Consider the following 12,139-nt stretch of genomic DNA (forward strand, 5'->3'; position numbering starts at 1 on the left):
TTCATAATCCTCGAACTTTACAACGGGAAAATAGGCGAGAAAAATATAGGTCCGAAAAGTCGCTGAAGCGGGAATTGAACCCGCGTCTTTCGCTTGCCGGGCGACTGCTCTTAGCACTAAGCTATTCAGACCCTTTCGATCCTATATTTTTCATTTGCCTTATAATGGATGTTAGTAAATAGCGCCATGAATTAGGCCCAGACGCAAATAAATAAATTTAAGAAATATTTTTATCGGTTCTCAGTATTTAATAAATATAATAAATAAATATGATTTTTCTTTTTAAAAAACGACCAATAGAGCCAAGCACGAAAATTAATTCTAATTTTTAGAACTGTATCTCTTGGTTTGAGATTACTAAGTTCCATCAATTCATAATCCTCGAACTTTACAACGGGAAAATAGGCCAGAAAAATATAGGTCCGAAAAGTGAATTGATGGAACTTAGTAATCTCAAACCAAGAGATACAGTTCTAAAAATTAGAATTAATTTTCGTGCTTGGCTCTATTGGTCGTTTTAAAAAAAAAAATCATATTTATTTATTATATTTATTAAATACTGAGAGCCGATAAAAATATTTCTTAAATTTATTTATTATTTTAAAGTATTATTTTAATATTAATTATATTTTTAAAATTATATTATTTATTTATTTTATGCATTTTTCTTAAGTTTGTTGCCGTCGGCCACCGGTATATTCGACACGGTACCAAATTGGAATGTATGGTGTTGGTCACTGGAGGCGGAGGTGGAGGTCAACTTGACATATAACTAATAATTGAAGAAATAAATTCATTTTTCATAAATCTTATTATTATACAGGATGTCTCAAGTCAATCGCTCTATCCGTCATAGAAATAAAACGGGTTAAACTGAATAAAAAGTCATATATATGTTTATATATATCGTGAGCATGTAACGAGGACAAAATCTCAAGCGTATGCATGCTTTGGGGACATTTGTATACTTTAGGGACAGGCCTCAAACTACACATATCAAACACGCGTGGTTCGGAGACAATCTCCTATACATATTACACTCATAGTTTGCCAACACCTTAAATTTTATCAATTACTAATGGATGACTTCACTGAATAAATTTGAAGTTATAAAATTATTTCAAATATTTATATTAAAGTGACCTCAATGTATGCGTTGTATAATTTATAGATAATTTGTCTGATAGATCCGATAGTTAAGAGATACGGAGGTAGCCAAAAATCACACAAAAAGAATATTAACTTTCTACGAAGATTAAAATAACCACATTTTTTAGTATAATATATATAGGAGATTGTCTCCGAACCACGCGTGTTTGATATGTGTATAGTTTGAGGCCTGTCCCCAAAGTATACAAATGTACCCAAAGCATGCATACGCTTGAGATTTTGTCCCTGTTATATGCTCACGACATATACATATATACACACATATCGCAGGACATCATTCCTGCCGGTCATGTACTTCATGATTTAGCCACGCAAAATGTGTGCTCATTTTCACCCCTTTAATTAATATTCCAATAATTATTTCAAAAGTTGCATAATAAAAGATTTCTGTTTAGTTTACTGCGATCTACACATTCACGAGCGTTGGTCCAATCTTTATCAGATACCTCGTACATAATAAACGAATATTTCGGGAAGAGTTCCTGAATTATATATTTCACATATACAATAGAAATTTTTATCTTGTCCTCGAAGCATGCCTGAAATTTAAGATCTTTCTTATAATAATCATATACTTATTGTTAGAGGACTTTTCTTTTTATACCATTAAAATTATTTATATTTGTTAGTTTGATGTTTTATTATAAACAGCAAATGAATTATTATATTTTGCATTTACATAAAAAAGGAATATGTGCAACTTGCACTTCATTAATCCTTGATTTTTAAATAAAATAAAGTATTATTCAAAATATTTTATTTGTTCAAAGAATCTAAAACGATACTCAAAACATATTCCTTATTTATAAATGCAAAATATAATAATTCATCATTTGTTATTTATAATATAATATTAAACTAACATATATGGATAATTTAGTTTTAATAATATAAAAAAAGTTTTCAAGATATGCGATTATTATAAAGAAAATCTCAAATTTAACGCATGCTTTGAGGACAAGGTAAAAATTTCCATCTTATATGTAAAATGTATAATTCAAGAACTCCTCCCAAAATGTATTCGTTTATTATATACTATATATATATATATAATAGTCCTCAAAGTATGCGGTTACTATAAAGTATACCTTTTTAAACGCATGTTTTGGGGACAATGTAAATATTTTATCATATGTATGTAAATTGTATATTTCGGGAACTGTCCCCAAAGTATTCGTTTATTATATACACGTATATATATAATAGTCCTCAAAGTATGCGGTTAACATAAGGAAGACCTCAAATTTAAACGCATGCTTTAAGGACAGGATAAAAATGACCGTCGTATATGTGAATTGTATGATTCAAGGACTGTCCTTGAAATATTCGTTTATTATATATATATTAAGGTCCCCAAAGTATGCATTGTATACTAAAAAGTTATGTAATTTTAAAATTATTGCCTTATAAAAAATTTAATAACTTTGGACATGTTACTGTGACAATATTACACACATTAACGCAAAAAAAATGGGGTGTTTCAAACTATGCGCTTGACATATATATATATATATATGTATATATATATACATACATACCTATGTGAGGAAAAGTTAAAAATGGATTAATTTGAAGCATATCTCTTGCATGTTTCATATCATTATTTATAGCAGATTTAGCATAATAATTGTTTAGACGACGAAATTCATATGTAGCTTGGACTACGAACAAATCCATCATCCGGGAATCTGGAAAAGCCTGCAGACAGATTGGTTTAAGCAAATTAATATATAATATGTAACTTTTTGACTTAAAAAATATTATTAAAATTATTCAAAATATATACTTGCAAAATTTTTTAAAATTATATTACAAAAATTATATTAAAATATATATGTTATCGCTCTTTAAAGGTTTTTTTTATTTTCTAATGTTTTTCTAATGCTTCTTCTAAATAGTTAAGTAATTATTGTAAGATATTAAAAAGAAAAATAATATATCGATATTTCTTCTATTCTAAACAAATGGAAGAAAATTTCAAAATTTTTTATATCATCACGGATAACATTAAAAAAATTTTCCTATAATTAACGTTAGAAATGTAATACAACCTTGTCGACGATATATATTTCGAGGAACTTAATAAAGCCTTTGTTTAACCACTCGTTACAACGACATGACGGATTGAAGAGCTCACCAAACCATTCATATATTATATCTAGTTATCTCTGAGCTATTGAGAGCCTGAATGTAGTTTCATATGTAACAGAATAGAAATTATCTTCCTTGTAGATAAGATCTGTTTCACTGAAAATTGTAAATATTACTGTAATTCTTCTTTTTGTTGTAGGCTTGTATAATTTATTTAAAGAAAAATTAAATATATTGTACATATATTAGTGTAAAATAATTCAAAAATTATCAAGTAAAAACAAAATTTTAATTATAAGAATAGATTAGTCAAACTTTGATAAATAAAAAAAATAGTTTTCTGTAATAATTTATTAAATATATTATGTTAATTATATGTAATTATTTTGTTTAACTTTATGTGCACATCTCTTTCTCGTTCTTTCTCAAATATAAAATAAGCGATAATTTTACTTTCCAATATTCTCTTCACATTTTTCTTTCGATGTGATAAAATAAATCTTTTAACAATTGATTAAACAAAAATGTAAAATTTATATTCATATAATGAATTCAATAATAACGGCATACTAAACATATGTTCTTAACATTATAATTTAAAATTGCTAAAGCAAGTTAAAAATTATTTTAAATCTTGATTTGATAATATAATAACAAAATAGTTTTTGAACGTATAAATCTAACTACTACACAATATATAAATGTAAATTATGCTGTAATTTTATTATAATATTACACATGTGTCATCGTGATTTATTAAAATCACTTAATTATAGAAATTACTATAAGCATAAATATAAGTCTATATTTTTGAATTATAAAACTCCCTCTATATATGTAAATGCTATTATAAATCTTTCTTTAATTAAGCCAATTCTCACAATAAGCGTAGAGAATGCACATTCTTTGTACTTTGAAATTCTAATAGCTATAAATAATATTACATTTTAATTAATTATAATTATAATTATTTCTCAAATGTATACTTGTAAAATACGAATCCCCAAGTCTGCCAGATTTTGTCCTCAAAATTGGGAATAGCGATGTAATCAACTTTTTGAACGCTTTTTATAATATCCCAATTCTTCATTAAATATATAGTTACATTTTCAGCAACACTTTGCATGAATTTCATGTGTGATGTCAAATGCTTTCTACACCAGGTTCTGATCACAGTCGAATCAAGAACCGGATACATTTGGCCAATCTCATATATTATAATTGTTACATCGTTTGGAGAAATCGAAGGTGTCGTATGGAAATAAATAATTATTGTCGTATTCAAATCTTCAAATTCTTGTATCAACATATTCGACATAGCTCTATATATTCTCTCATGTTCTACAGTAATGTTAAAAGTGGCACTTAATTCCGGCTCGTCCAAACATGGAAATAATTCTCGAGCTCTTTTCGGCTGGTTTAGTGTCGCGATCATCCACCTACGACATTTTAATGGCATACTTTAGACAACTTTTTAGCAATTTTTGTGTTAACATCACAAAGTACATAATACTTTAGACAACTTTTTAGCAATTTTTGTGTTAACATCACAAAGTACATAATTTAAAAAAAACAATTATTTTCAGAAAAAAAATTTTTTTAAATAGCCTTCCTTTTTAACCCTTACACAAATTTCTCTCTTAAAGAAAATACGTTTAAAGCAATTATTTATTTAATTCGATTATTAATATTTATTATATGTAAAGTATAATCATAACTTAGAGATAAAGAAGTTTTACGTTTTTTACATTGTAAAATAATATATTTTATTATAAAACTCACAACAAAAGTATGCATATTAAAATTTTCAATGATAATATAAATAATTTGTAAAATATAATAAATAATATTTACAAAAATAATAATATACAAATTATAATTAATATAAATATTAATATATGATTAATGTATAAATATATGTATACGTATAATGTATTGTTATTATATATATTTATATACTTTTATATATTATTTTTATACATATATATATATATATATATATAATTTATTTTTATACTTTTTTATTTACCCACTTTTCATCTTCATTTTTGTTTATGTACCAAGTTCGTGAAAACTTATTCGAGATGTGTTGATCGGTTATAAAATTTAAAAATTCTATATTCACAATATAAGCTTCATATTCGAAATTATTTACAAGCCATAGTTGATCGGCGAAATTAAGAACAACAGTTCCATCTTCAAAATTTTTTATATACTTTGGTGTATAGATCTTTCCACTCTCAACCGATATTAAATTTATTTTCATTATAGTTATATAAGTTGATACATGAAAAGTTATGTTCTGTGTTGCACAATTAATGGAAACTGTGATATTGGATTCGCCCTTTAACATGTGTCTTGATTCCAGTTTTAGCTTCAAATCATAATGAAATGGTACCAGACAGTTTGACGAAAAAGCTATTGCCATTACAACAATGTGTAATAAAATACTTAATGACAATTTTAGGAACATGTCAGTTTTTGTTTCCAATATCTGTAAAATATTTTTATTAAGAGTAGAATAAAAAACAAAAATGGACCACAAGTTATTATACAGAAAATGCAAAACTGTCAACTTCTGTTCGAGGAAAAGGAAACATATCAAAAAATTGCAACAATTTAGAAAAATATACAATCTATTTAAACAGTTGTAAACTTTTATGAAAATTTTTTTATATACATTGCGTTTAATATGCTTGTATTACACAATGTATGTTAATCTTAAATCGATAAATTTATGTTTTCTATAAATTTAATTTTTTAGAAAGTAAAGAATATTGATATATACGTCTTATAAAAACACAATGTAAATTCTTTGGGAAAAAATTGTAAAATTCAATATCTTATAGTAATATTTTTTTCTATTAGTCATATCTCACAATACGGTTTATACTTTATCTTTATGTTGTATTAAAATTTTTTTCTACTTTTTGTAATTATCATACTAAAAACGCTAAACATTATTTGATTCATTATGTGATAAAAGCAATATTTGATTTTTTTTACTTGAGTTACTAAAAACCTTGTATAGCTTTCTTGTATGTCTAACAATAAGTATGTATATCGATTTCGAAAATTGACGATACTTTAATGTGTATTTGTGTAGAACAATATGTATGTTTCTAAGAGTGATCTCGATGTCAACACAGAAAAATTAGCACGAGCACATGTTGTGTCCAAAGCCATTCAAGAAGCGATAATACAAATGATCGGAAATGAATGAGTTAGATTTTTCCTAGAAATTACATGGTAACGAAAAGGCAAAAATTATTATTAATTAATATGGAATTTTGCCCAATAAATAGAAATCCATGTATTCAAATTATTAGTTATAATTCCAGCTAGTAAATTATATTGTGTATGTACACTTCTCAAATTCTCTTCAAATTAAAGAAACTAAACATGTTTTAATTCGCAAGCTTATTTTTTTTAATTATCAAGTTTATGAAATGTGTTTCTTTTTATATTTTTTTAATGCAATTATGTACATATATATATATTTTTTTATGCATATTGTAATATCGTACAAAACAATTGATTGAGAGACACAGTATAAAAAAATCTTAAATTAAATAAAATATATATATATAAAAGCACAAATAATTATAAAATATCTCAAATATGAATGATGAAAATTACATTGGCTATGCGAGCCAAACGTGGATGTCAGTACGTATGCTTCCAATGAAATTAATTTTTTCGTTGGAATTTAATTCATTGTGCACGAGGCACGAATTTTGCTTGGTACTTATGCCAAGACTTTATTTGGGAATAATCTCAATTCGAGATTTAATTTCCCGAATCCCCTCTAACCCCCCTACAGAATTATAGGCGAGAAAAATATAGATCCGAAAGTCGCTGAATCGGGAATCGAACCCGAGACCTTTCGCTTGCCGGGCGACTGCTCTCACCATCTGAGCTATTCTGAATTAAATGTTTTCATGTTAACTGCAATATGCAGAAAATAAAGACAACAGTTAAAATAGAGAAAGGAATATGTGTAAATACTTTCTTCGAAACTAAGTAAAATTGTATTTAAAAAAAAAAAAAAAAACTATAAATAATCAATGCCTTCTCTACATATTTTTACATTCATATGTAATAAAAAAATCTAAATGTTCAGTATTTTACTTACACTGTTAGTTGAATCACAAGCTGTTATTTTATATAGCTCTAAAAGTATATCGCTCAATCTTGCCTCTTCGAACGACAATCGAAAACTGACGACAATATCATAACATATGAAGTACATAATGTTATGTAAATATCTTCTTAAAGCCCATGTTTACACTACGAATCGTCGATACTACCTAATCAGAACGAAGTAGCCTAAGGATCTGGATTACAAATCCTTTCATATGTTCAAGAAGTGAATATATGTATATAGTTTATTTTATTATAGGGGGGATATTTTATACTTCAATTTAATATAATTTTACATAAACTATGATCTCGCAAAATATTTATTGTCTTCGATAATGTTATTTCTATACTTTTATATATAAAAAATATAAGAGATGTAAAAAAAATCAATCGATTTAAAAAAAAATACATAGTCGTTTTTAATAAACAATATATAACTGCGAGTTGCAAATGAAATATACTAAACTGTAAAATGATATATAAACATTTATTTAAATCCGTTCAGCCTGAAAATTGTTTGGATAATGAAAATGAAATCTTACTATCGAGCTTAACATAATGCTGTTTAACAAATGCTAAATTTGCGATTAGTTTAATTTATATTAATGATAATTAATTAAACTGATGATAATCAAACTATTAGTTATTTCTTTTATATATAAAGAGTCTTCTATATATCAGAACTATTTTATTGATAAACGGAACAAACGTTACAAAAAAAGGTGAAGTCGCTTAGTGAGAGAAAAGGAACGAACTAACTAACAAAGTTTCTTAGCGCAATCACATGCAAAAGAAAAATATATCTAGCGCTGAAGCGCCGCCAATCACTGTCGTCAACTTAGTTACATTAACTCAATTGGTTGCGCGGGCTATTTGAACTCGCTAGATTATACATATATCCAACACTCCCGCTTAATCTAGTGAGCAAAAAAAATTATTGTGTAACATTTGGCATGCTTAAGCCTAGACCTTTAAGACAAAATGCGTGTTTTGTACCATTTAAAGGCTTGGTAAAAATATCAGCTATCATTCTGTCAGTGGACATATATTTAAGTGTAATCTCATTCCTTTCAAGAGTTTCTCTGACAAAATGATACCTAATATCAATATGTTTGGTTCTATTATGAAATACTGGATTGCACGCTAGTTTTTGAGCACTTTGATTATCATTATATAAAGTTATGGGTTTATTAAGTTTGATTAGCTCATTTAACAATCCTTTCAAATGAATAGCTTCTTTGGCAGATTCAGAGAGGGCAATATATTCTGCCTCTGTACTTGATAGAGCTACCGAACGCTGTTTTCGAGCTTCCCAGGATATCGGTCCATTTGCAAACATAAATACATAGCCTGTGTATGACCTGCGATCAATTACATCATTCGCCCAATCTGCATCTGCATAGCCTGTTATTTTAATGTCACCAATCCCTTTATAAACTAATGAATGGTCGAGGGAACCTTTTAAATATCTTAGAATTCTTTTTGCTGATTTCCAATTCTGATCAGTATGATCTCTATTAAATTGACTTAAAAAACTGGTTACAAATGCAATGTCAGGCCTAGAGTTGACAGCTAAATACATTAACGCACCTATCAATTGCTGGTATGGTACATTATTAATACTTTGTTTGTCATTACAATCAATTTTGAAACCTGCCTCCATGGGAGTTGAAGTACATTTTGCTTCTGACATACCGAATCTAACAAGCAGTTCTAGAATATAATCCTTCTGATTTATGCTTATTATTTTTGACTTTCTATCTCTGTCAATATTTAGTCCTAAACATCTTTTGGCTTGTCCTAAGTCTTTGATCTTAAAATTCTTCTTTAATTGTTCTTTTAATTTTACTTTTTCAGTTTTATCATTAGAAAATATTTAAAAATCATCGACATATAACGCAATAATTATAATAAACTTATTGCTTATTTTGAAAAATATACATGCTTCAAACTTTGATTTTTGAAAGCCTAACCTGAGCAATACTTCTTCTACCTTTTTATTCCAAACTCTAGAGGATTGCTTAAGGCCATAGATTGCCTTTTTTAATAGACATACCTTATCTTTATTATTGGGATCAATAAAACCCTCGGGCTGATTCATATAAATTTCTTCTGATAGCTCACCATTTAAGAAGGCTGTGTCTACGTCTAGATGATCTATGTCTAGGTCTAATTCTGCGGAAAGAGCAATTAATAGTCTTATACTAAAATGTCTTACAACAGGCGAGAATGTTTCGTAATAGTCACTGCCAAATTCTTGGGTGAAGCCCTTTGCCACTAGACGTGCTTTATATTTTATTGTGTCACCGGCTGAGTTTCTTTTTGTGCGAAACACCCACTTATTTTTGACTATCTTCTTACTTTCTGGACAGTCCACCAGGGTCCAAGCTTTATTGATCGCCATTGATTGAAGTTCTGCTTTCATTGCCTCCTTCCATCGAGCACTATCCCCCTGTTTGACAGCTTCTTCAAAATTCATCGGGTCATTCGGTTCATACATGGTTTGATATAGCATGTGGTCCGGATACTCCTTAGGATTTCTGTTTCTTTTTGGGTATCTTCTGTTTTTCTCTTCAGTTTCCAGGACCGCAGGAGATTCATCCGCCGCCTCTTCTTCTGTTTCTGTGAGACTTCCATATTTCTCTTTCTCTTCTTCTTCTTCCGAATCATCTCCAATTTCATTCGATTGTGTTGATTTTGAATCCTCTGTCTCTGGGAGATCTTCTGACTCTTCCTTATCGCTTAATAATTTAGTATGAGCAATACTTTTATTTTTTTCTTCTATATCATTTATCGAAAAAATATTCTCCAGAAAAGTTACATCTCTTGCTCTGATTATCTTTCCTTTTTCTTCGAGATCAAATAGTCTGTATCCTTTCGTGTCTTCGCAGTATCCGACGAATATACACGGTTTTCCTTTTGCGTCCCATTTGCTTCTCAAATTCTTCGGAATGTGTACGTATGCCACGCAACCGAATACTTTCAAGTGACTTAGGTCAATTTTTTTGCCTGTCCATACTTCTTCTGGTGTCCTTCCTTTTATTGCTTTGTGAGGAGAACGATTCTTCAAGTACACTGCAGTGTTCACTGCTTCTGCCCAAAATTTCTGATCGCAATTTGCATCCTGCATCATGCACCGAGCTCTTTCAACGATTGTCCGATTTGTCCTCTCTGCCACGCCATTTTGTTCTGGCGTGTACGGAACCGTGAGTTGATGTCTGATGCCCTTTGACTTGAGATATTCTTCAAATTCTCTGTTTATGTACTCTCGACCATTGTCCGAACGGAGAACTTTTATGGTGTAATCGGTTTCGTTCTCTACTAGACGTTGATAATCTTTGAAGGTCGAGTACACTTCACTTTTTGACGCAAGGAAGAATACATGGATTTTTCTAGAAAAATCGTCAATGAAGGTTAGTATATATCTTTTTCCACTCCACGAATACTCTGGCATCGGACCACATAAATCTGAGTGTACTATACCTAATAGTTTATTAGCTCTTCTTGCATTTTTATTCCCGAAGGGCTTTCTAGTTTGTTTGCCTTTTAAGCAGGCAACACATTGCTCACCTCTTTCTTCGGCAAAGTTGACTCCTGTTGCTAAACCTTGTTTGAGTAGATTCATGCTTACTCTATTAAGATATCCTAGTCTTCTGTGCCATATATCCTCGCTGTCAACGTGCTTTGCAAGATTTGCCTCCTGAGAGATAGTGTCCAAGCGATATAAGCCTTTGTGATTGGAGGCTGTGACAACAACTTCTCCCTTTATCGAGCAGTCTTCAGCGTCATAGACTTGACAACCTGTTGAATTGAATACTATGACATGACTATTTTTTATCATTTTACTTACAGAAAGCAGGTTAGTCTTCAAGCCCGGAACGTAAACTACACTGGAAATGTTCTTCGGGCCATCTCTTGTGGAAACAACTACTTTTCCAGTTCCATGTGCACTCAGTGCCTGACCACTTGCAACAGTTACGTTGTGATTTCTGTCTTCATTGTAGTCTTGTAACCAATCCTTCCTATTGGATATGTGTGTAGTTGCACCCGAGTCTACGTACCATTCTTCAGTTGCTGAGTCCTTTGCGTTTGATACAAACAACGCTTTGTCCTTCTTGCAGGCGTCACCCGCTGCTTTGTCCTTCATTTTATTAGCCTTTTTGTTGGTAGGACATTCACTCTTAAAGTGACCTTCTTTATTGCACTTGTAGCACACTACTGTCTTTCTTTTATAGTGTGTTTTATTTCCTTTCGAGTAAAAGGCTTTGTCATCAGAATTTGAACTATTTGAATGCTTCGTGTCCTGCAGAAGTTTAGCCTTTACAAAGTCACTTGTTAGTCTTACATTTGCACTTTCCAGGGCCATTACCATTGGATTATAATCTTCTGTGAGTCCACTCAACATAATAACCGCAATGAACTCATCATCTAAGAGAGCATCCATGTCAGCTAGTTTTTGTGAAACCGATATTATTTCATTTACGTACGATTCCATATTTTTGAAACTTTGCAACTTAATTCCAGCAAGTGTACGTAATAAGGTTAACCTTCGTGACAGTCCTTTGTCTTCGTATGCCTTTTGCAAATTTAGCCATGCCTCTCTCGCACTTTCTGCCGATCGAACATGGGCGTACGCACATGGCTTGATCATCAAGCAAATCTTTGCTAGAGCCTTCTGGTCCTTGCGTTGTCTTTCTGGCTCCGACGTTGAATCTTTCTCTGGATAACCTTCAAT

General features: G+C 29.9%; 1 protein-coding gene across 2 annotated transcripts; it reads right to left on the reverse strand.

The window, feature by feature from the left end:
• Positions 1-2,722: 2,722 nt before the first annotated feature.
• On the reverse strand, positions 2,723-7,449 carry LOC145945646 (aminopeptidase Q-like). 2 transcript variants are annotated; one of them, XM_083054716.1, is made up of 4 exons: positions 7,397-7,449; positions 4,248-4,700; positions 3,222-3,417; positions 2,723-2,868 (listed from the first exon to the last, which is right to left on the reverse strand). In XM_083054716.1, the coding sequence occupies exons 2-3, from the start codon at positions 4,694-4,696 to the stop codon at positions 3,333-3,335; spliced, it is 534 nt and encodes a 177-aa protein (XP_082910842.1). In that variant the 5' UTR covers positions 4,697-4,700; positions 7,397-7,449; the 3' UTR covers positions 2,723-2,868; positions 3,222-3,332. The 2 variants fall into 2 exon arrangements, with proteins under 2 accessions (XP_082910842.1, XP_082910841.1); XM_083054715.1 differs by lacking the exon at positions 7,397-7,449 and adding an exon at positions 5,291-5,654.
• Between the last annotated feature and the right edge of the window lie 4,690 nt (positions 7,450-12,139).

The sequence above is a fragment of the Prenolepis imparis genome, unplaced genomic scaffold, assembly GCF_030444845.1.
Source record: "Prenolepis imparis isolate NDT839.2.m4 unplaced genomic scaffold, iyPreImpa1.0 SCAF_14, whole genome shotgun sequence".
Classification (NCBI taxonomy): Eukaryota; Metazoa; Arthropoda; class Insecta; order Hymenoptera; family Formicidae; genus Prenolepis; species Prenolepis imparis.

Bases quoted from the DNA above. Each gene is read 5' to 3' on its own strand.
- LOC145945646 (XM_083054715.1), bottom strand. The intron at 3,418-4,247 runs GTATACATTTGA...TACAATTTTCAG, and splicing joins TGGGGATTCGTATTTTACAA to TGAAACAGATCTTATCTACA.